General features: G+C 45.8%; 1 protein-coding gene across 11 annotated transcripts in view; it reads left to right on the forward strand.

The window, feature by feature from the left end:
- NUP214 (nucleoporin 214) overlaps window positions 1–25,376 on the forward strand; it is a 106,340-nt gene that overhangs the window by 38,170 nt on the left and 42,794 nt on the right. For 7 of the 11 annotated variants that reach the window (XR_014829320.1, XR_014829322.1, XR_014829324.1 and 4 more), the window contains exons 18-24: window positions 1,849–1,952; window positions 4,970–5,152; window positions 5,643–5,728; window positions 5,828–5,911; window positions 14,408–14,668; window positions 15,442–15,603; window positions 18,850–18,949. Coding sequence is in view for 2 of the 11 variants with exons in the window: in XM_005660529.4 (XP_005660586.2) it covers window positions 1,849–1,952; window positions 4,970–5,152; window positions 5,643–5,728; window positions 5,828–5,911; window positions 14,408–14,668; window positions 15,442–15,603; window positions 18,850–18,949 (980 nt within the window). In the remaining 9 variants the exon portion in view is untranslated. Of the gene's footprint in view, window positions 1–1,848; window positions 1,953–4,969; window positions 5,153–5,642; window positions 5,729–5,827; window positions 5,912–14,407; window positions 14,669–15,441; window positions 16,845–16,994; window positions 17,743–18,849; window positions 18,950–25,376 lie in introns of those variants that run through there. The other 4 variants (XR_014829331.1, XR_014829326.1, XR_014829325.1 and 1 more) reach the window with 4 other exon arrangements.

Raw genomic sequence — 25,376 nt, forward strand, 5'->3', positions numbered from 1 at the left:
TTTATTGACTGTATACCACATACAAAAGAAAGAAGAGGAAGCAGAGACACTGAAACTGCTCAGGTCTCACCACTACTAGGTACTGGAGCCTGGGCAGTCAGGCTCAGAGCCTCTGCTCTTAAACATGCCCCAGCATGTGGTCCTACAGCTGGTTAAGCAGCAGTGGAAAGACGAACGTGGAAATACAGTGGTGGGGGGATTGCGTTGCTGTGGGATTGCAGATGGGGGAGCACCTAAGGCACAGAAAAGAAACATTTGTGCTAGGCTTTAAATGTTTTTTTCTGGAGTTCCTGTCATGGCACAGCAGAAACAAATCTGACTAGAAACCATGAGGTTGAAGGTTCGATTCCTGGCCTCTCTCAGTGGGTTGAGGATCCAGTATTGCTGTGAGCTGTGGTGTAGGTCACAGATGTGGCTTGGATCTGGCATTGCTGTGGCTGTGGCGTAGGCCAGCAGCTACAGCTCCAATTCATCCCCTAGCCTGGGTACCTCCATATGCCGCAGGTGCAGCCCTAAAAAGACAAAAGGCAGGAAAAAAAAGTTGTTTTTTTTCTGGTAGACAAAGTTGGGAGAGCATCAGAAGAAAGAGTATCAGGTAATGCACAGATGTATGATTGTATTTGAAGTGTCCAAAGCAGAGAGCCTCCCCATGGTCATTGAGTACTGAGCTGAAATTTATTTGATGCTAAGGTTACTGCTTCTTCCTAAAATCAGCCTGACTCTTTTTTGTCTTTTTAGGAGTGAACCCATGGCGTATGGAGGTTCCCAGGCTAGGGCTCGAATTGGAGCTTTAGCCACTAGTCTGCACCACAGCCATGCAGGATCTGAGCTGCGTCTTTGACCTACACGCACAGCTCACAGCAACACTAGATCCTTAACTCACTGAAAGAGGCCAGGGGTCGAATTTGAGTCCTCATGGGTTTGTTAGCTGCTGAGCCATAATGGGAACTGCCAGCCTTACTCTCTTTTTGTGTGTGTACGTGCTTTTTAGAGCCACACCCGCAGCATATGAAGGTTCCCAGGCTAGGAGTCTAATCAGAGCTAATCAGAGCTGGCCTACCCCACAGCCACAGCAACGCTGGATCCTTAACCCACTGAGCAAGGCCAAGGATCGAACCCGCAACCTCTTGGTTCCTAGTCAGATTCGTTAACCACTGAGCCATGATGGGAACTCCTTCCTGTACGTTTAATTTTTGAGAGTCAAGTTGTATAGCCATGAAAGCTAACACAGGACCAAAAGGTAAAGGAAATTATTGCCGGCCTAAAATAAATGAATAGGTAAGAATTTGAATAATGGTAAATTCAATTTCTAGGGCTGATACTGCTCTTTGTTTTTGAGAAGTGAGTTGCTCTCCACTGATGAGCTGACTTACGTGTTCTCTGCTCTGAAGAGATAGTGCAGAGTTGTTTTCAGCTCTGTTTTGTAAGATGATTTCGTCTGTATTACAGCTCATGTTATGGGTGGGAGGGCAGAAGGCCGACGGGCCCCATGTCGGGGGACCCGGGTGCAGTGGAAAGCCCCTAGACCACGTGGCGATGCTCCAGGAGCCGCACAGTGAGAACGGAGCAGCCCACTGGCTCCCTGGAGGCCCGGGCCAGCACCCCTTCCCTGGTCCCCTTTCTCCCCACCGCTTCTCTGCCGCGCCCTCTTGGAGGCTGCGTTTCCCTTTTCATTTAAATTGTAACTTTGCAATGATTGTATTAAAGAAAAGCCTGTTAGGTTCTCCTTGTTCATCATGCTTCTCGGGGTAAAAATGCTTCTCAGCATCATTGGAACTGTCTGGAAACGCCTTCTTCCAAGCTCCTGGGAGACGAGTCCTTTTTGCCGTTTTGTTTTTTTCCTTGTAGGAAATTCGGCGGCTTCATCAGTACGTGAAGTTTGCTGTCCAGGACGTGAATGACGTTCTAGACTTGGAGTGGGATCGGCATCTGGAGCAGAAGAGAAAACAAAAGTGAGCGAGGTCTCCCCTCCACCACGAAGACGTTGCTGTAGCCTTTTTAAAAGACCACTCAGGAGGATTTGTGAAAAAATCCTACAAAAGATCATTCTCTTTGACCCAGTCTAGAAGTTTGTTCTGTAGACATAATAGCATTGTTCACGATAATTTATACCGAAGAATTTAATTACAGGGCAATTTATTTTATTTTATTTTATTTATTTTTGCTTTTTAGGGCCCCACCCACGGCATATGGAGGTTCCCAGGCTAGGGGTTGAATCAGAGCTACAACTGCCAGCCTACACCACAGCCACAGCCACGCGAGATCCGAGCCACGTCTGCGACCTACACCACAGCTCATGGAAACCCCGGATCCTTAACCCACTGAGCGACGCCAGGGATTGAATCCGCAACCTCATGGTTCCTGGTTGGATTTGTTTCCGTTGTGCCACGATGGGAACTCCTGCAGTGCAATTTATGATAGTGAAAAATCGGAGTCAGCTAGTTGTCCAAAAGTTAGGTGAGTGGCTAAATAAATGCAGTCACATTTTTTTTCATAATACAGAATACAGTTGATTGAATCGCATTTTCTCAGAAAAATCACATTGTTTCCTGTGTAATGTGAAATACAAAAAAATGTAATGGTATAATATATAAAATATGAGAAAGGCAAGACAAAATCATGGTGGATGAGCTCACTGGAGGTCTAATGTAGAAAAGAGGCTGGAAATAAATCAGAGTATTTACACTGATAGCTGCAAGATGGGCTTAAGAGGAGTTTTCCTATCCTTTTCTGTACATTCCAAATTTTCCTTTGGAGGAGACTTTCCTGGTTGGTGTGGACAGCTGAAAGGATGAGGGGAGTGGTGAGAAAGGTTATAGGAAAACCTTCCGGCCTGGTCTGCCCTCCCTGGGTAATCGGTTTTATGCCGTGTGTTTTCCAGAAGGACTAGAATGCAGTAGTACATGGTGAAAGCTGTAAAGCGCATAACTCGAAAAGCAGGTCAGCCCTCAAAATGCTAGGCCTCTGAAACACCTACACTTGGCTAATGCGATCGGCCTGGTGAGGAAACAAGCCAGGAAATGATCTGTTTGCTTGCTTACAAGGCTGTGGGAGCAGACTTTTAAGTGGGGCCACCTGGGTGTTGTGTCAGGGCTGCAGGAATGTGTTTAAATTCAGCAAACAGAATTACATACATTGTGGTGAATGACATGGAGAAAGGCTTGGTGCCCAACCCGAGGAACTGAGTTTGGAGCGGAGATATGGGACGTGGTTGTCTTGAGCGTTGGTCCTCCAGACACTGTCGGGGTTGGGGGGCATCCTGTGACCTGGAACACTTGTCCCCATGGACAGTTGGGCCCCTTTTGCAGTTTCATGACTCGCTCACCTGGTTCTGAGTTCATGTTCTTCCTGATGTGAGAGAGTGGCTTGACCTGACAGCAGGAACTTTCTGCTCTGCTTGACTGGTGGATTTCTCTTTGCTCATTAATAAGTTGGCTTTTTTGGAGTTCCCGTCGTGGCGCAGTGGTTAACGAATCCGACTAGGAACCATGAGGTTGCGGGTTCGGTCCCTGCCCTTGCTCAGTGGGTTAACGATCCGGCGTTGCCGTGAGCTGTGGTGTAGGTTGCAGACGCGGCTCGGATTCTGAGTTGCTGTGGCTCTGGTGTAGGCTGGTGGCTACAGCTCCGATTCAACCCCTAGCCTGGGAACCTCCATATGCCGTGGGAGTGGCCCAAGAAATAGCAACAACAACAACAAAAAGACAAAAAAAAAAAAAAAAAAAAAAGTTGGCTTTTCAAAAAGTGCATGATGCTAACAGAGAAGCCAGGCTGTCTTCTTAATAACAACCCCAGGGATTTCCTACTTGACGTGCTTTTTAAAAAAAAGTTTCCTGGAGTTCCTGTCATGACTCAGTGGTTAACGAATTGGGTTAGGAACCATGGGGTTGTGGGTTCGATCCCTGGCCAAGCTCAGTGGGTTAAGGATCTGGCATTGCCACGAGCTGTGGTGTAGGTCACAGACTCTGCTCAGATTCCATGTTGCTGTGGCTCTAGTGTAGGCCAGCAGCTCCAGCTCCAGCTGGACCCTAGCCTCTGAACCTCCATGTGCTGCCGGTGTGGCCCTAGAAAAGACAAAAAAAAAAAAAAAAAACTCTGAACTTTGTGCAGAGTTCCAGTTCTTAAATCCGTAGAGTTTTCTAACATTTCTGTTTTAGGCCTTTCTCTGTTACCGTGTGCTGTAAGCATGCATGCAGAAGTTCCTGGGCCAGGGATTGAATCCAAGCTGCTGCTACAGCCCTGGGCTAGGCCAGAAAATCAAACTTACACTTCCACAGTGACTCGAGCCACTGCAGCTGGATCCTTCACCCACTATGCCACAGCAGGAACTACCCCACCCCCTCTTTTTTTTGTCTGCACCCGCAGCATGTGGAAGTTCCTGGGCCAGGCATCAAACCTGACCTGTAGCAGCAACCCAGGCCGCTGCAGTGACAATGCCAGATCCTTAACCCACTGTGCTACAAGGCAACTCCTGAAATGCCTTTAAAAGATTTATGTTGACCTAACTACATTTTCACCAGTTCTTTCGAGTGGGTGACCTCCCTGCTGTTCAGTTGTGTGCTGTCCCTCTGCTTCTTGGCGGCACTCTGGAGAAATGGCTGACTGACTCCCTAGATTTTCCTGAGCGCTTGGGCTTTTTCTTTCATGTGGTTTACATGCAGAACAGTACACGTATCCTAAGTGCACGGCTGGCCGACTTCCCCATTTCTTTCCCGGACCGTCCAAGGCCCTGCCTGCCGTGCTTTCCTCTGCGGCTCCGCATCCTAAGCTGCTGTCTTCCGTGTTATTCTCAGTAGGCTTTCATCCCCTTTTTATGCTCCAGTGATTTCTTGATGCTTCCTTCCATTAGTGGGTCTCCATTTTTACTCTTTTCACTGTTACAGTTGTAGTCTTTTTTTTTTTTTTTTCTTCAGTATAAAGTTCCTTTTCTTGAACCATTCACATTTCATTCTTTTCTCCTTGCTGTCACCAGGCGCCTGCTTGTACCAGAGCGAGAGACACTGTTTAACACGCTTGCCAACAACCGGGAAATCATCAACCAGCAGAGGAAGCGGCTGAATCACCTGGTGGACAGTCTCCAGCAGCTCCGTCTTTATAAGCAGACCTCCCCGTGGAGCCGAGGCTTGGATGCCCCCTCCCAGAGCAGCACTCAGAGGTGTGCCGCAGAACCGGCCTCTTAATGCCACTGGCACGCAGTAAACGTGCTTGAACGAGCCATTAGGTGTTGAGAGGCCAGCAGGGGAGTTCTGGAGTGGGTCGGATGGGGGTTTGAAGTCACTCTGCTCTCTTCCCCCTGTGTGATCCTGGTCAGGCTCCTCACCCTCTCTGATCTTTTGTTTCTTTGCTCAAAAAGTGAGGCTAACAACATGCGTCTCAAGGGGTTATTGGCGAGTTCCTCGAAGTCTTTAAAGCACCTCGTAGTGTGCCTGATGAAACAGACGCCCAGTAGATGCTGGCAGATGCCCGTCATGGTATTGTTTAATCGCAAGCTAGCTGTCAGGATGAGGTGGGCTAATGTATCTTGGAGCTCAGATTTGTCATTTTGCAAGAGTGTGGAAATCTTTAGATTTAGGAGGGTGGTGCCCTGCCCATCCCGCCGGGTTTCTCAGTCATAGTCGGTTCATATGTAACATGTCCTATTTCAGTTTTGACAGTGACCTTGAAAGCCTGCGCAACGCTCTGTTGAAGACGACCCTAGAGTCTCACTCCAAACCCTTGCCCAAGGTACCAGGTAAGTATTCTTCCCAGTCTGTCACTCTCTGTCCCTCCCATCAACTGACAGCTACAAAACCGAGTCTGGAGCACTTATGGGTTCATGAATTTCTTGCAGCTAAACTATCCCCGGTGAAGCAGGCACAGCTGAGAAACTTCTTAGCCAAGCGGAAGACCCCACCAGTGAGATCCACTGCTCCAGGTAGAGGAAACTGGCCCTGAATTTTTGGGATATACCATATACTACCTGATGTGGGAGTAGGGTGGGGTGTGTGTGTGTGTGTTGCTTTGGTTTTTAGTAGGAGATATGGAAAATGTCCCCAGAATCTGTTAAAAGGCAGTTATGCGTAGTCAGCGAGGCGGCTCGGGGTAGTTATTTTGGCTTTCACACTGTGCTGTTGGCGTCCTCAGGTTATATGTCAATGAGTCCCAAGAGTTTAGGGGAAGCTGAGCTGGCTCTGGGGATCCTAGCCTCTGCTTTAGCTTAGAGAAGCTTTACTTTTCTGATGTGCATGGGGTTTTGAGAATGTCAGCATTTGAAAAAAGACTTGCTAAGAAAGAAGAAAAAAAATCTGTGGATTAGGAAATGATGGCTGAAAACACTTGTTGAAAAGAAGTCATATAACTGATGAAAAAAATTTTTATCATTAAGTTATCTATGTAATTATCTGAATTTTTTTTTTTTTTTTTTTTTTCTTTTCTTTTCTAGAGCCGCACCTGTGGCATATGGAGGTTCCCAAGCTAGGGGTCTAATTGGAGCTGTAGCCGATAGCCTACGCCAGAGCCACAGCAATGCCAGATCCGAGCCGCATCTGCAACCTACACCACAGCTCATGGCAACACTGGATCCTTAACCCACTGAGCAAGGCCAGGGATCGAACCCACAACCTCATGGTTCCTAGTCAGATTTCGTTTCCGCTGCATTCAGACGGGAACTCCCCTCATTTTTTTAAAATTGAGAATTCATGAGCCATTACCATGAAACAAAATAGCAAGTGTTGATGAGGATGTGGGCTAATAGGAACCCTTGTGCACTATTGGTAGGAAGGTAGAATGGTGCAGCCTCTGTGGACACCAGTTTGGTGGTTCCTCACACAATTAGAGGGAATTCCCATACGATCCAGCAGTTCGCCTCTGGGTGTACGCCCAAAAGAATTTGCAAATGGACTCAAATAGCTACGTGTACATCCGTGTCCACAGCAGCATTATTCACAGTAGCCAAAAGGTAGAAGGAGGCCGCGCCTGCCCACTGGCAGAGATGCACGGAGAGCAGCAGGTGTGTGCGTCCCTTGAGAGCGAGGACGGTCTGAAACCTGCTGCTCAGTGGGTGAACCTCGGGAATGTTATGCCTCGTGAGGGAGCTTCAGTCAGTCAGAAAAGACCCATACTGATCGTTTCCTACATGAGGGGCCTAGAGAAGTCACAGTCATAGACGGAAGTGGACAGTGGTTGCCAGGGGCCGAGGGGAAGCAAATGGAGACTGGTTAAATGGGAACAAAGTTTTGGTTTTACAGGATGCATTGCGAGATGCCTGGTAGTGATGGTTACACGACAGTGTGCTTACGCCAGTGAAATGTACCCTTAAAAATGGTTAAGATGGTAAATTTTACACTGTATTGTTTTACCACAATAAAATAATCGGCGGGAAAATTTTTAAGTGAAAAGTAACCTTCACGAGTCTTTGCTTTACCTTCTGTTTTTAAATATTCCTTGAATATACGCCTTACAATGGCCATGATGCTTCCTTGTATTAGAAGCCATAATGTACATACACAGTCCTTGTTAAGGGTTCATCTTAGGGCCAAGATTTCATTGAAAACATCCTTGTTCACAAATCTTTAACCACATCTCTGATTATATCTTTATGATAGATTCCTTACAGTGAGATTTATGTAATTTACATGATCATTCATTCAACAAATATGATTTGTCCCATATGGTGGAAATTAGAGACATATGGTCTCCAACCACACGAAACTTTGAGTTTGGTTTGGTTTGGTTTTTTGGCCACACATGTGGCATGTGGCAGTTCCCCGGCCAGGGATCGAACTCACGCCACACAGTGACCTAGGCCTCTGCAGGGACAATGCCAGATCCTTAACATGCTGCACCAGAAGGGAACCCCTGTCACTGTTAGTTTTGATGAGCTGTTTGAAAGTAAGTTGTCAGAGGGATCCGTTACTGCTAAATTTTTTGGCTTGCGTTCTTTCAGAATGGGGACATTCTCTTACACAACCTAATACAGTGATCAGATTTAGGAAATTTGATAGAATACTGCTATGTGAATGTAGTTCATACTTGGGATTTGCCAGTTGTCCCTCTTGTGTTCTGCGTAGTCATGCCTTTTAGAAAATCTAAGGTCCAATCCAGGATTATACATTGCAGTAAGCTATTGCCGCCTTTATGTTTCCTCTTTTGACAGTTTTACTCCTTAAGCTTGTCTCCCACAGTGTAATTTGGTTTTGCCTGTTTTTTGGGCTTTGCTGACTTTGTAAGTCCTTTTTATTTATTCTTTGGGCGGGTTTCTCTTGTTCCACATCAGGTTTCTAAGAGTCGTCCGTGTTGCTGCATGTAGCTGTGTACTGGTTTTTGCTGCCGTAGTGAATGTGTGCATTTCATTGGTTTACCCATTGTCCTCTTGCTGGACACTTGCCGTTTCTTCTTTTTAGCTGTGACGTAGTGGAATGTTCTCTGAACATCCTTGTGCTTGTCCTTGGGGCACATATGCACCTCTTTGGTGTGGTCCTGTGGTTCCAGCCTCAGTAGGCTCTGAATATAGTTCTCCAAAGTGGTTATACCGAGTCACACTTTCACCATCAGAGTATGAGTGTCCCAGCTGCTGCAGAGCCTTGCCAGGCTTGACGGCATGTCTTTTTCCTTTGACTGTGCTGACATTAACCTTCTCATGTGTTTAATAACCATTTGAACATCTTCTTTGGTGATGTGCCTGAGATCCTACGCACATCTGTCTATCGGAGAATCCGTCTTACCGATTGGTAAGAAGTTCCTAGAAGTTTTTGATCGCAGCCTTTTGTTGGCTGTATGAGTCGTAGATACTCACTTTGTTGTCTTTAACCTCTTGATATCTTTTGGCAAATAGAAGTTCTTAATTTTATTTATTTATTTTTAAAAATTTTTTTTTTTTTTTTTTTTTTTGCTTTTTAGGGCCGTACCTGTGGCATATGGAAATTCCCAGGCTAGGGGTTGAATCGGAGCTACAGCTGCCGGCCTAACCACAGCCACTCGGGATCTGAGCTGCATCTGTGACCTACACACAGCTCACGGCAGTGCCAGATCCCCGATGCACTGAGCGAGGCCAGGGATCATACCCGAATCCTCAAGGATGCTGGTCAGCCTCATTTCTGCTGCACCACAGTGGGAACTCCAGAAGTTCTTAATTTTAAGGTTTTTTTCAGCCTTTTCTTTCACAGTTCTTGTTCTGTTAAAGGATGCTATCTCTAGATAACAAAAGTATGTGTGTACCTTTAACTATTACCTAGAAATTTTGATGTTAGGCTTTTCAAGTTAGATCTGCTCTTTACCTGGAATCGATTTTTTTTTTTTTTTTTTTAAGAACTTTATCTACAGAATTGTATGACCATCAGCACATTCCAGTTTTAGGACATTTCCATCATTTAAGAAGTTTCTTCAGACTATATGTAATCAGTTCCTATTCTGCCCCAGGAACCAATGATCTGTTTTCTTTCTCTGTGGAACTGCCTTTTTAAGAAATTGCAGGTAGTCGGAGTCACATAGCGTTTTTGGGTTTGGCTCATTTCGCTTAGCACTTTTTCGGGGTTCACCCATGATGCGCATCGTAGATCAGCAGCTCAGTCTTTAAGAATGCTGAGTAGTATTCCACTGTATGGGTGGGTCAGACTTGGCTCATACCACCTGGAACTGATTTTTGTGTATAATGTGAGGCATGGCTCACGTGTCACTCCTTGTGTTTAGGTATTTGATTGTCCCAGCACTGTTTCGTGGAGGCTCTTCCTTCCTGCTTAGTGACCCCCTTTGTTGTAAATTAGTTTGCCTTATGGGTGTAGGTCTTTTGATCTGTACACTGATTGGAAACCACCACCACCACACTGCCCCAATGAACTAGTGCTAAAATAAGTCCCAGTACTGGTCTTTCCTAGATCCTAAAGCCATGCTGTTCACTATGGTACCCTATTGAAATTTAAACTAGTAAAAATTAAATAAAGTTAAAAATTCAGTTACTCCGTACCAGCAGCCACATTTCAAGTGCCCAGTAGGCGCATTTGACTAGGGCCTCTGTGGTGGGAAACACAGATAGGGCACATTTCATCATTGCAGAAAGCTTTACAGTCTAGAGCAGGGGTTGGCAAACTTTTTCTTCAAGGGCTGAATGGTCTTTCAGGCATGAACCCTGTGGTTTCCATGGTACCTGTTCTCTTCTGCCTTTGTACTGAGAAAGCAGCCGCAGACCATATGTAAGCCAAGGGGCATATGCCTGCGCTTCAGTAAAACTGTTGTTAGTAAAGCAGGCGGCTGGCTCACGGTTGTGGTTTGCTGACCCATGATCTAGAAGGTTTTGCCTCGTCTCGGTTCTTTCCCTTAACGTGTTAATATTAGGATTTTCTTATTAAATTCTACCACCCTCAGCCCTCAAAAGTTGAGATTTTGATTGGGATTGTATTGAGTCTCTAAATTGACTTAAAAGAATTGCCATTTGTACAGTTTTGATATTTCTTTCTTAGACGTGGTATATATGTTTGTTTGGGTCTTTGATTTTTCTTTCTGTTTTCTGCATGGAGGATGTGCAGGTCTTTTGTTAGATTTATTCCTAAGAGTTTGATATTTGTGGTGCTCTTCTAGTGATGGGTTTTTTTCCCCTTATATTTCACTTTATGTTAGCTGTAGTATATAGAGATAAACCAAATTTTTTTTAATTGTTGACCGTATCCAGCATCCTGGCTAACCTCATTTATTCAGATAAAATGTCTTGAACTTTCTGTGGAAACGGTGATATCTTCCATGGATATGAACACTTTTATTTCTGCCTTTGAATTAATTTTCTTACCTTCTTTCACTGGCTAAGACCTGCAGTGCAGAGTCCAATAAGAGTGGTGAGTAGGCATCCTTGCCTTGACCCCAAAGGGAACAACATACTATTATACATGGTATTATACTGTCCAGTACAGTAGTTAACATGTGGCCGTTGAGCACTTTGCAGGAGGCTGGTATAGCTTAGGATTTGAATTTTTCACGTATTTACTTTTTTATTATTTTTTTAATGTTTATAATCAAGTCCATGATTTTCTTTTCTGTGGAAATGTTCATTTGTGCTGTATATTAGATTCCAGTGATAAGTGATAGCATACGGTATTTGTCTTTGTCTTTCTGACTGATTTCACTCAGTATGAGAGTCTCTAGTTCCATCCATGTTGCTGCAAATGGCATTATGTCATTCTTTTTTATGGCTGAGTAGTATTCCATTGTGTATATATACCATATCTTCCTAATCCAGTCCTCTGTGAATGGACATTTGGGTTGTTTCCATGTCCTGGCTATTGTGAATAGTGCTGCAGTGAACATGAGGGTGCATGTGTCTTTTTCAAGGAAGCTTTTGTCCGGATATATGCCCAAGAGTGGGATTGTGGGGTCATATGGAAGTTCTATGTATAGAGTTCTAAGGTATCTCCTAACTGTTCTCCATAGTGGCTGTACCAGCTTCCATTCCCGTCAACAGTGGAGGAGGGTTCCCTTTTCTCCACAACCCCTCCAGCACTTACTATTTGTGGACTTATTAATGATGGCCATTCTGACTGGTGTGAGGTGGTATCTCATGGTAGTTTTGATTTGCATTTCTCTTATAATAAGGGATGTTGAGCATTTTTTCATGTGTTTGCTGGCCATCTGTATATCTTCCTTGGAGAACAGTCTATTCAAGTCTTTTGCCCATTTTTCCATTGGTTGATTGGCTTTTTTGCTGTTGAGTTGTATAAGTTGCTTGTATATTCTAGAGATTTAAGCCCTTGTCCATTGCATCATTTGAAACTGTTTTCTCCCATTCTGTAAGTTGTCTTTTTGTTTTCTTTTTGGTTTCCTTTGCTGTGCAAAAGCTTTTCAGTTTGATTAGGTCTCATTGGTTTATTTTTGCTCTTATTTCTATTGCCTTGGAAGACTGACCTGAGAAAATACTCATGAGGTTGATGTCAGAGTGTTTTGCCTATGTTCTCTTCCAGGAGTTTGATGGTGTCTTCAAAGTATTTCAGCCATTTTGAGTTTATTTTTGTGCATGGTGTGAGGGTGTGTTCTAATTTCATTGCTTTGCATGCAGCTGTCCAGGTTTCCCAGCAATGCTTGCTGAATAGACTTTCTTTTTCCCATTTGATGTTCTTGCCTCCCTTGTCAAAGATTAATTGACCATAGGTGTCAGGGTTTATTTCTGGGTTCTGTGTTCTGTTCCATTGGTCTGTCTGTCTGTTGTGATACCAGTACCACACTGTTTTGATGACTGTGGCTTTGTAATATTGTTTGAAGTCCAGAAGAGTTATGCCTCCTGCTTGGTTTTTGTTTCTCAGGATTGCTTTGGCGATTCTGGGTCTTTTGTGGTTCCATATAAAAAAATTTTGAATTGTTCTAGTCCTGTAAAAAAAATGTCATGGGTAATTTGATAGGGTTTGCATTGCATCTGTAGATTGCTCTGGGTAGTATGGCCATTTTTACAATATTGATTTTTTCAATCCATGAACATGGAATATCTTTCCATTTCTTTACATCTTCTTTAATTTCTTTGATTAATGTTTTATAGTTCTCAGCATGTAAGTCCTTTACCTCCTTGGTCAGGTGTATTCCAAGGTATTTGATTTTTTTGAGGTGCAATTTTAAAAGGTATTGTATTTTTGTATTCCTTTTCTAATATTTCATTGTTGGTATACAGAAATGCGACTGACTTCTGAATGTTAATCTTATATCCTGCTACTTTGCTGAATTTATTAATCAGTTCAAGTAGTTTTGGGGTTGAGTCCTTAGGGTTTTCTGTGTATAGTATCATGTCATCTGCATACAGGGACAGTTTTATCTCTTCTCTTCCTATTTGAATGCCTTTTATTTCTTTTGTTTGTCTAATTGCTGTGGCTAGGATTTCCAAAACTATGTTGAAGAGCAGTGGTGAGAGTGGGCATCCCTGTCTTGTACCAGATTGAGTGAGAAGGCTTTCAGTTTTTCTCCATTGAGTACTATATTTGCTGTGGGTTTGTCATAAATGGCTTTGATTATGTTCAGGAATGTTCCCTCTCTACCCACTTTGGCGAGAGTTTTCATCATCACGTATTTACTTTTTATTTTTACTCTAAATAGTGACACGTGACCGGTGGCTACCAAATCGACAGTGCAGCCTAGCACCGCAGGCTGATTTTCACTTGCGCTTATTTGTGCTGCATTTACTCTCTGACAAATAAAGTCTTACAGATTAATGTGCCTGTAGGGGAAAAAAGTCAGTAAATATTAGCGGTACTTTTAAACAATTGAGGGAAAGGGCTGTGTGTTTTTTGTTGGGTTCTGGTTTTTTCCAGTATACAGACAGTACCCTGACGTGTGAAATTCATGGTAGGAAATAACACGGTGTAAAGAGTTACACTCTAGGAGTTCCCATCGTGGCGCAGTGGCTAACGAATCCAACTAGGAACCGTGAGGTTGCGGGTTCGATCCCTGCCATTGCTCAGCGGGTTAACGATCGGGCGCTGCCGTGAGCTGTGGTGTAGGTCGCAGACGTGGCTCGGATCCTGTGTTGCTGTGGCCCTGGTGTAGGCCGGTGGCTACAGCTCCGATTCAACCCCTAGCCTGGGAACCTCCATATGCCACGGGAGCGGCCCAAGAAATGGCAAAAAGACCAAAAAAAAAAAAAAAAAAAAAAGTACACTCTAACGAAGAAAACGGGGAAGGTCAAGATTACGTTTGGTGATTTTTTTTTTTTTTAACCTAGCCGTCTGATTGAGAAGAATGGCTAGATTTACCTGGCAGTGTTTGGGACCCTCCGACTGAGGACGACATATGTTTCTCCCGTTTGCATTAGGCCTGTTCTCAGAAGCTTATTGTCAGAAAGCAGAATGTGACTGTTCACTCCCCTGTGGAAGCTTGTTTGTTGCTTTTCGGGTTTGTCTTTTGGGGCTGTACCCATGGCATATGGAGGTTCTCAGGCTAAGGGTACAATCAGAGCTGTAGCTGCCGGCCTACACCACAGCCACAGCAATGCAGGATCCAAGCCACATCTGAGACCTACACCACAGCTCATGGCAATGCTGGATCCTTAACCCACTGAGCAAGGCCAGGGATCAAACCTGCATCCTCCTGGATGCCAGTTGGGTTTGTTAACCCTGAGCCACCATGGGAACGCCATCCGTCGCTTTTCTGAGATGGTATTATTCTTCCTGTGGACCCCTGGGGAGGACTCCAGATCTGCTTTTAAATCAGCATTCAACCCGTCTCTCACCTCACGTTTTTTTTTTTTGTTGAACAGTCAAAACGTCCTTGTCCTGCACAGCTCGGTTTTGTGCAGCCCATCTGAGCAAAACCCATCTTTGTTCACACGCAGCAGCAGCTGCTTCCACTTACAATAAGTAATACTTACGTCGTTTTACAAATTGGATATTTCTCTGTGAAATATGTGAAAATCACATGGCTTTGACTTGCCTTGGGTTGTTGACTTTGTGTTTTGCTTTGGGCTTTGCAGCCAGCCTGTCTCGGTCGGCCTTCCTGTCTCAGAGATACTACGAAGACTTGGATGAAGTGAGTTCAACGTCGTCCATCTCCCAGTCTTTGGAGAGTGAGGACGCGCGGGCCTCCGGGAAAGAGGAGGAGGCAGCGGTCCAGGTCCCCCGGCACGCTCCTGTGGTTCGAACGCCCTCCATCCAGCCCAGTCTCTTGCCCCAGGCGACTCCTTTTGCTAAATCTCCCCTGAGTCATGGTTCGCCTGCTGGGATGGGAACTTCAGGTAAGTACACAGCGAGACAGGAAACCATCTCTTTTCCCTCAGAGGTCTCTGACTCAGGAGGGAGCTCTAACTGGGCTTTTTACTCTCACGCTTGTAAGTCGTGGGCTCCCGCCCGTTTCTGCTAGTAAGTGTAGAAATGGCAAGACAGATTGGAGAGGTGTGGTCCATAGGCCGCTGGGAGGAGGAGGAGGAGGAGGAGGAGGAGGAGGTGATGACAGGGTTCACACGGAGAACCACCTTCTGTCGAGAACAGCTGGTGCCTTTCAGGTCCTCAGTCGCTTCAGCTCCTTCCTCGTAGCCGTACTCGGCCTCGGAGCTCACCGGCCGCAGTGCTTGTTGTCTGCAGGGGCTCGCCCGATGTGACCTGTGTAGAGCTGTCACGCCTTCAGCTCAGAGCGTCAAGACTTGGTATTAGAGTGACTTCTGCCAGTGGCATCCTGGATGCCAGGTGCTAGAATGGAGAGGTTTTGTGGGAGGAGAGGAAGACGTCGTTTTCACTTGGCTTAAAAATTCTGTCTTGTTCAGGGTCAGAGGCGATGCTCATGTGAGGTATTTTAGCCAACAGAAGTGGGCAGGCAGGTCCCACACGGCGTCTTTGAAAGATCAAGGTGCCAGCCTGTCCGTGTGCCAGTATTTTCCGTGTCAGGGCTTCGGGTGTTAACCGTAGCATTCTGCCCACAACCTCACATGGAGAGTTTGCCGTTTTACTTTTCGTGTATTCTTCTCTAAGTGAGAGACTTCACGCTCTCACTTAGCCTTTCTTTTTCCTTCAGTGTCTACATCTCCGAGCAAGGTGATTCCTCAAGGGGCTGATAGCACGATGCTGGCAACCAAGACCGTGAAGCATGGTGCCCCTGGGCCTTCCCACCCCATCTCCGCTCCCCAGGCGGCCGCCGCCGCCGCCCTGAGACGGCAGATGGCCAGCCAGGCACCAGGTAAGATCCCCTGGGCAGAGGCTGATGGTGAGCTGTGCGGGGCCCGGGCCGGCTCCCTGGCTGCCTGTCGGAAGGGAAGACCCATGTGACAGCTCTCCCCTCCTCTGAGGGAGAGCGTTCCGAGAAGGCAGAGATTCGGTCGGAAACTTCCCTTTTAAGGGGGGTATCAGACGCCAGTTCAGTTAAGGGGAATCAGTGGGCTTTTTTTGATGGAGACTTTAGTCCCTGCTTCAAAGCTCCAAATTAATCTTCGTAATTAGATCACCTAATAACCTTAGGATCGTCCCTTAGTATTTTAAGGATCCCGGCCACCCTTTGCAGTGGGTGCGTGTGTGCCCCTTTTGCTTTGTTTTTTTTTTTTTTTTTTGGTCTTTTTAGGGCCACACCCCCCCGCCCCTGGCATATGGAGGTTCCCAGGCTAGGGGTCAAATTGGAGCTGCAGCCACTGGCCTGCACCACAACCACAGCAACGCCAGATCCGAGCTGCATCTGCGACCACAGCAACGCCAGATCCGAGCTTCATCTGCGACCTACATTATAGCTCACGGCAACGCCGGATCCTTAACCCTGAGTGAGGCCAGGGATCGAACCTGCAACCTCATGGTTCCTCATTGGATCGTTTCCGCTGCGCCACGACGGGAACTCCCGTTTTGCTTTTGAGTGCTGTGAGGTTCGGAGAGGTGAAGGCCACCTGGCCGGTGAGCAGCAAAACCCGGCCTCCCACCCTGTGGTGTTCGTGTTGCAGTACAGCTCTTTCTTAAGATTGCAGATGTAGGATGGAAACGGATGCGCTGGTCAGCCTCTGTAGTCTGTCAGGGCTTGGGGCTGTGCGTAAGTTTCTGCATTAAAATTTCTAGGCGGTTAGCCTTGGGACTTGAGTTATCACCACTTAGCCATCTTTGCCAGCCAGTGGTTCTCAACTAGAGCCTCCCTGGCCCCACCCCACTCCAACCGTTGGCAGTGTTACTGGCATTTAGTGGGTAGAGGCCAAGAATGCTGCAGAAAAATCCTAAATGTGCAAGACAACCCCACAACAGAGGATTATCCAGCCCCAAGATGTCAGCAGTGCCAAGGTTGGGAAACTGCTGTAAATCAGCTCATTTTGTTTTAGCCATATAAGATTGTTTTTTAGTTTTCTCACTGCTTAGAGCACGTATCAGTTTAAAGTCTGAAAAGTCATGGTGGTTTATTTCGATTAAAAAGAATTACATTTCTCTAGTAATAAAGGATTTCTTAGAAAAGTTCAAATATTAAAACCCTTATCAAGGCATCTCAAATAGATATGAAAGAGCAAAAACAAGGTAGCTTTTTAAAGTCCTGTTGAGCCTTCCAAAAAAATAAGAAGGCTTTGATGTTTTACTCTTTAGGGCCGCACCTGCAGCATATGGAAGTTCCCAGGCTAGGGGTCTGATCAAAGCTGCTGCCGCCAGTCTACACCACAGCAACTAGGGCTCCGGGCCACTTCTGCAGCCTACACCACACACAGCTCACGGCAACGCTGGATCCTTAACCCACCAAGCGAGGCCAGGGATGGAACCCGCATCCTCATGGATACTATTCGGGTTTGTTACCACTGAGCCATGAAGAGAACTCCTGATGTTTTAAATATCACTTGGACCAATCAGAATCTTGGTGTTGTAATTAACAGGCCCAAACTCAAGCTGATTGAGTTGTTTATTTATAAACAGGAGGTGGTGTCACCTCTATCATTTGGGAAGCAAACATTTATAAGGTGTGGGCACCTTTGAACATGAAGGATGAAATACGTGCCAGTGCCCCTGGTTGCTTCTCCGGAGGAGGGAGTCAGGGGAGCTGCCACGGGCCCACCATTGTACCTGGGCTACAGCTTCCAACTTTGCCCAAAATTTTGTCGGAAGAGAAACAGAGTCTTGCTTAGGCCTTATAGTGAACTATAAAATGCCATTAAGGAGCTCCCATTGTGGTACAATGAGATCAGCAGCGTCTTGGGAGCACTGGGGCACGGGTTCAATCTCCGGCCCAGCAGAGTGGGTGAAAGATCAGGCGTTGCCGCGGCTGCAGCTTACTTAGGTCCTGACTGTGGCTCAGATCTGATCCCTGGCCCGGGAGCTCCATGTGCTTCGAGGCAGCCAAAAAATGGAAAAAAAAAAAAAAAAGAAATGTCATTAAGATACAGTTTTGGAGTTCCCGTCGTGGCGCAGTGGTTAACGAATCCGACTAGGAACCATGAGGTTGCGGGTTCGGTCCCTGCCCTTGCTCAGTGGGTTAACGATCCGGCGTTGCCGTGAGCTGTGGTGTAGGTCGCAGACACGGCTCGGATCCCGCGTTGCTGTGACTCTGGCGTAGGCCAGTGGCTACAGCTCCGATTCAACCCCTAGCCTGGGAACCTCCATATGCCGCGGGAGTGGCCCAAGAAATAGCAACAACAACAACAACAACAAAAAAAGACAAAAAGACCAAAAAAAAAAAAATGTCATTAAGATACAGTTTTAAATTATAAGACACAAACAAGACATGAAAGACCATAAGCCTGAGATAGGTAGCTGGGTGTCAACCCAAGCCCTGTTGGCATTCCTTAATTCAGGCCTCTTGGTCTCGTCCTCCATTGCTGCCCAAGCTCCGCTTTTCACGTTTTACTCATTGTGTCTGTCTCACTGAGGCATGAGCTCCTTTAGAAAAGGAACTTTATTACAGACATTTTTCGTATTCCTGGCACATAACAGCCTTGTTGGCAATGATGATCTCGTGTGAAGAAGTGGTCGAATGGGTGAATGCATGCTGGATGGCAGAAACCCTTCGTCTGAACATGGCTAATCCCCTAGCTCTTTCCACCTGCTCTGTTCCAGGACGAGCCAGCAATGAGGCAGGTATCTCAGCTCCACCCTGTAAAAGCTGGCTAGAAAATTCCTTTTTTCTGAACTAGTACGTTTGATTAAATTGCACAAAGTTTCATCAAATAATATCTTTTTTTTTTTCCCTTTGGCCGTGCCTGTGGCATGCAAAAGTTCCTGGGCCAGGGATCAAACCCATGCCACAGCCGTGACAGCACCAGATCCTTAAACCAGGCACCACTAGGGAACTCCCAAATAATCGTTACGAATGTGGTAGGCTAGGTGTTCCGTTGCACACAGTGCTGCAGAGCCATCTAAGTGTCCCTTATAGAATAAGTTTGCATTCTGCTTGAGTCTGTGTCCCAATTTCTCATGCATAGCTGGGTTTTTTGATCCTTTGCTACAATTGTCACCTCTCTCTTCTCTGTTTAAATAGCTGTAAGTACTTTGACTGAATCAACTTTGAAGAATGTCCCTCAGGTGGTGAATGTGCAGGAATTGAAGAACAATCCTACCGCCCCCTCTGCAGCCCTGGGGTAAGTGGCTGCTTTGAAGCGTGGTTGGGACAGTGAATTCCTCTGTGACGCCGATGAGCAGCCTGCAGGGAGCAGCACTGCTGTTGTCTCGGGCTGCCTGTGTTCCTGCAGAATGTTGGATTCTAAGAGGGAGGGAGTGGACAGCTCATCTCGGTACACAGTTGGGTTTTCAGGAAGTTGTCCTCTTCAACTTGCAGTAACAGTTGCCTCATAAACCTGTCGAGTCACTCAGCGTGCTGTTTGCCATGTGGAAGTCTGCACGTGCTACACGTTATGGTTATTGGGTTGGTGTAGAGTTTGATTTTTGATTTTTTTTAAGTATCCTTGAGGCTCCAGAGTTGACACTTGAACTCTCATGCAGACGATTGAGTCTCAAAACCCGGCAGTGGCCTTGAGATGGACAATGTCCTCCCTTCCTTCCTGTGCCAGGCGTGCCTGTTTTTTCAAGTTTCTTACCTTTTTGTATGGAAAAAGAAATCTTTTAAAAGGCAGCGGCTCTGTTTGGAGACTTCCAGCCTCTCTTCGTGCTTATTTGAGGGCTGAATTCTTGCTGCCAGAGCTGACTCTTCTCATTTTGAATCTGTGTTTAGAATTCATGGCGTCGACTCCCTCCCCCTGCTCCGGGCAGCATGGCTCATCAAGTATGCCCGTGCCCTGTAGCTATGTGTGTTTTGTAGCCAGGATCGTAGGCTCTTCAGGGAAAGGCTGGGGGACACTTCCTCAGTTTGAACAAAAGGATCGCGAGGACCAGCATCCCTGACGCGGGGCGTCCGCGTCTGGTGCCCGTGACTAGTCCAGCAGCAGGGCAACCACAGACCCTCTGTCTTTGCCAGTTCACATTAGCTCTCTCCTGCCCCCGTCCCTCAGGTCTGCCCACTGTTCTGTTTGGCTCTGTGAGCAGCCTTGCTTCACTCGTCCGTTGGCCTCTTCTTGCCACGTCGGTCCATTTATCAGCACTGCCAGGAATTTCTTAGTTATCTCAGGGCCATACTACAGCCAAAAACAAGCCTACTCACTTTCCTATCTTGTGGTGACCTTGAAGCTTTGGTATGCTGTTTAGACCAAGATGGCATTTGTGGTGGTTGTGAACTTCTCAAGGGAAAAAACCATGCATTCGAGCATGGGAATCATAGGCAGGTTCGTGGTGTAGGGTAGGCAGAGAAAAGCCACTGCGAGGCAGGACGTTATGTAAGATGGGAAAAGCCAGCCTAATGGCGAAAGACACTCGGTCTGGCATCCTGAGACAGCTTAGCTCTTCACCGTGTATGTATGAGAAGCACTTCTTGGTGATTTCATTTCATCTCCTCTGAGGCTTCGTTTCCTTCACACGGTTCCTCTGGGCTGATCGTTGGTAAGGGCTTCGTTAAAGGAGCAATTCTGAGTTTGTTCTTTTTTCTGCCTCAACAGACACAAAAGCTAAGAAGGAATCTTGAAAGAATTCTCCTCCTTTCTCCACAGAATTGGACTCTGTGACGGTTATTTACCTTCCATGCCCAGTGTGGTAGTGACTTTTTAGTAACCATTCATTGAGTAATAAGTGAACACAAGTGTAATTGATAAGTGAAAATTGGAAATTGGTATTTACCGCTTCCTCCAATAGGAAAGCTTGGGAGGGAAATACATTCATTATAACTTACTTTCAGATTCTGTTAAGCAGTAGTTTCCTAAGGGCATTTTAAGTATTTAACTTTAGTTTTTTCCAAGTAGCATCTTGAAGAAGATTTATTACAAGATGAGCTTGCATATTTCTGCCATTGGCATATCTTCTGTTCATGGGCCTCATCCTTTTTATTCATGGACTAGCCATCCTGTTTTCAGGAAGAGGGTTTTTATCTAGAGCAAACCCCCAACTGTCTAGACTCCTCTCCAGTGCTCCGTCACTTGATTCAGCAGATCCCTAGGGGGTGTCTGTGAGCATAGTAACGCCCTAGGTAGTATTTGGGGCACAGCCGTGAATAAGCTGTGCCGTGGCCCTGCTTTGACGGCACTTAGAACTCAGCCAGAAGACAGCCCTAAACCTCGACTTGCCCGTTACTCCAACAAAGCTTTAACTGCGGTATAGTAAGTCCCACGAAGGAGAAGCAGCAGTGAGGCAGGCCGACTGAGTCGGGGCCGAAGGGGAGGTTGGGGAGGAAAAAATATTTCAGCCGAAAGTGGAGCAGTGACAGGAGCTGCCAGGCAGGGTGGAGAGAGGTGTGTTCCGAACAGAGGGTGAAGGATGCGTGAAAGCCCAGACCTGCGCTGGGGCGGAGGTAGAAGAAGGCCAGTATGGGGAGGGAGTGGGGTGGATGGGGAGCTTGGGGTTCACAGAGGCAAACTGTTGCCCTTGGAATGGATGAGCAGTGAGATGCTGCTGTGTAGCACTGGGAGCTCTGTCTGGTCACTTACGATGGAGCATGACAATGTGAGAAAATAGAATGTGTACATGTATGTGTAATTGGGTCACCCTGCTGTACAGGAGAAAAAAATGGTATTGGGGAAATAACAATTAAAAAAATTTTAAAAAAGGCCAGTATGTCTAGAGAGCTGGCCGGAGGTGGGGTAGGAGGAAAGCAGGGCCAGATGAGGTTAGGAATACATTGGGATTTTTGGTTGTTTTTTTTTCCAAAACCACACTAGATAGTATTCCTTTCAGGAATTTCAGCAGTCATTTATTCATTCTTTTTACAAGTATCTAATGAGCATTTTCTATACAACATGCACTGTTCCAGGTACTGGGGATAAAGCAGTTAACAGATCCTTCAAACCCCCAAACCCTGCCCTAGTCACGGAGACACAAATGATAAGTAAAATATATAGTATTTTAGATGGGAATAGGTATGATGGAGAAAATTAAAACAGGGAAAGGGTTCAGTGACTGTTGTCTGGGTGGCAGTTTTATTTTTATTTTTTTAATTTTTATTTTTGGCTTTTTGGCTTTTCAGGGCCACACCCACAGCATATGGAGGTTCCCAGGCCAGGAGTCAAATCGGAGCTGTAGCTGCCAGCCTACACCACAGCAAGGCAGGATCCGAGCCATGTCTGCAACCTACACCACAGCTCATGGCACGGCCAGATCCTTAACCCACTGAGCGAGGCTAGGGATCGAACTTGCCACCTCATGGTTCCTAGTCGGATTCGTTTCCGCTGCACCATGATGGGAACTCCTGGGTGGCAATTTGGGGTGGCCAAGGATGGTCCTTGTCATACATGTCTAGTGACCAGGCCGTATTTCTTTCTTTCTTTTTCTTTTTTCCTTTTAGGGCCACATCTGTAGCACATGGAAGTTCCTGGGCTAGGGGTTGAATTGGAGCTGCCACTGCAGGCCTGCACCACAGTCATGGCAACACCGGATCCAAGCTGCATCTGTAGCCTACACCACAGTTTGCAGCAATGCTGCATCCTTAACCCACTGATGGAGGCCAGGGATTGAACCCACATCCTCATAGACACTGTCAGGTTTTTAACCCGCTGAGCCACAGTGGAAACTCCAGACCACATGTTTTTTTACCATTAAGCTCAGATTCTCCCATCTTAAGTAATATTCTGCCTTGCAATGGCTTTTGGCACTTACCATTTGAGTAAAGACCAAAAGACCAGAGAGCAGTTCTCATGAATATCCTCAGGAAAGCAGCCCCAAGCACTAGACCTGCCGTGAGAGTGTGTCTGGCAGGTTCAGGAAGGAGCCAGGCAGCCACGGGCGGGGCGGCGGGGGCGAGAGGGAGAGTGGGGACGGGGCTGGTGGTTCAGGTCAGGGAACATCGGGTAAGCCTGCGTCTGGATCTGGCTGACCAGTGGATGTTGACTAACCTGATCTAACTTATGTTTGCTTTTTTAAAGCAATTTTTTAAAATACTGGGGCGTTCCCTTCTGAAGAAGCAGGCTAAGGATCCAACTGTAGCAGCTGAGGTTGCTATTGTGGCGTGGGTTCAATCCCTGGCTGGGGAACTTCCGTATGCCAGAGGCACAACCGGGAAAAAAAAAAAAAATATATATATATATATATATATATATATATATCAAGGCCTAATTTACACACAGTAAAATTCACCTTTTTTAAGTATAAAATTCCATGAGCTTTGGTAAATGCAGCTGATTTGGTTGACCTATAGTTTCAGTGGGAAGCTTCTGGTTCTTATATTGAGAACAGAGGAAAAGGGCTGGAATGGGGAGTGACAGAAATAGGGAGAACAGGTAGGAAACTTTTTATTGCAATAAAGTATGTGTGTGTATATATATATATATATATAGCACATTTTATTATTATAATCATGTTAAAATGTATAATTCAGTAACATTAAGTACGTTTACAATGTTGTGTCACCTTCAGCACTGTTTCCAGAACTTTTTAATTATCCCATTAAACCCTGTTAAAAAGTAGCTCTTACTCCCCCTTGCCTCTGGTCCCTTGGAATCTCTATTCCACTTTCTGTCTCTAAGAACTTGGCTCAGTGAAGCGAATCCATGAGGATGCATGTTCGATCCCTGGCTTTGCTCAGTGGGTTAAGGATCTGGCTTTGCTGTGGTGTAGGCTGGCAACTGCAGCTCCGATTGGACCCCTTGCCTGGGAACCTCCATATGCCATGGGTGCGGCCGTAAAAGACCAAAAAAAAATTGCCTATTCTGGGTACCTCATATAAGTAGGATGACGTGGTATTATTTGTCCTTTTGCGTCTGGCTTATTTCACTTGAGTTTTCAGATTTATCCTTGTTGTAGCATGCATCTGAATTTCATTCCTTTCTTGGCATGTATGCATGTATCCTGTTGTACTTACCCATTCATCTGTCAGTAGACACTTGGGTGTTTCCCGCTTGGCTGTTGTGAATGGTAGTAATAGTGCAGTGAACTGTTGTTGCACAAGTATCTCTGTGAGTCCCTGCTTTCAGTTATTTTAGGTAATGTTTGAGGAGTGGAATTGCTCGGTAATATGATAATTCTCTGTGTAGTTTTTTGAGCTAAACATAGTCCAGGCTGTTTTCCAAAGCAGCTGCACCATTTTGTGTTTAGGATTGTTACATTCTGTTAATGAAATGACCTGGTTTGTCAAACAAGATGCCCTTCTTTCTCCCTTGTTCAGATTAATTGCTCTGAAATCTACTTTATCTGGTGTTAATGTAGCCAGTCCAACTTTCTTTGTTTAGTGCTTGCGTGGTGTATCTTTCTCCCTCCTTCTGTTTTGGACCTATTTTGTGTCTTTATATTGAAAACAAGTTTGGGTTTTGTTTTGTTTTTTGTTTTGTTTTGTTTTTGCTTTTTAGGGCCGCACCTGCAGCATATGGAGGTTCCCAGGCTAGGGGGCCAGTCGGAGCTGTAGCTGCCGGCCTACGCCACAGCCACAGCAATGCCAGAATCAAGCTGCGTCTGCATCCCACACCACAGCTCACGGCCATGCCGGATCCCTAACCCACTGAGCGAGGCCAGGGGTTGAACCCGCAACCTCACGCTTCCTAGTTGGATTCATTTCTGCTGTGCCATGACGGGAACTCCTACGATGAGTTTCTCGTAGCAGCATGTAGTCGGGTCTTTGCTTTTCCATCCAGCCGATAATCTCTGACTGAATTGGCGTACATGGCTCATTTATGTCCAACGTGATCATTAGCATGTCTGGGTCTTAATCCGACACGTTGCTGTTGGTCTTCTCTCTGACCCATCTGTTCTTTGTTCTTTTGTTCCTCTTTTTTCCTGCCTTCTTTTGGATTGAGTAATTTTTTGATGATTTTAATTCATCTTTTCTGTGGCTTCTTAGCTATAGTTGTGTATTATTTAAGTAGTTATACTAGGGTTTATAGGATACATCTTTAACTGTTATTATACTCCTAAAATCCAATGTAAGAATCTTATAATATTCTTCTAATTCTCCCCTCTTCACTTTTGTGCTGTTGTTGTATATTTTACTTCTCCCTGTATTATAAACTCCATGGGATGTTTTTATAAATAGTTGATTACCTTTTAAACAGACTAAAGTAATAAGAAAAACACCTTTTACTTTCCCATGCAGTTATTTCTGGTGTCCTTCCTTCCCTTGTTTAGTCCCAGGTTTCCATCTGGTATGATTTTCCTTGAGCTTGAAGGACTTCCTTTAACATTCCTTGAGGTATCTGAGTTCTTTCAGCTTGTGTGTGCCTGCCAAAATCTTTATTTCGCCTTTGTTTTTGAAAGATACTTGCCCTGAGTAAGGGATTCTAGGTTGACAGTTTTTTCTTTCACTGGCGTAAAGATAATTGCCCCACTTTAAGAATAATAACTGCAGTAATTACCATAGCCTTAAAAAAAACCTTCATCCTTTTACTTTTCTTCTTACAAATGTTCATCGTAGGAACCACGAGGTTGCGGGTTCGATCCCTTGCCTCGCTCAGTAGGTTAAGGATCCGGCATTGCCATGAACTGAGGTGTAGGTCACAGATGCTGCTCTCACCTGGCATTGCCGTGGCTGTGGTGTAGGCCAGC

This window comes from Sus scrofa, chromosome 1 (genome assembly GCF_054392235.1).
Source record: "Sus scrofa isolate SSC_HxYL_T2T_F1_AM1 chromosome 1, Sscrofa_HxYL_maternal_Yorkshire_Landrace_v2.0, whole genome shotgun sequence".
NCBI classification, from domain to species: Eukaryota; Metazoa; Chordata; class Mammalia; order Artiodactyla; family Suidae; genus Sus; species Sus scrofa.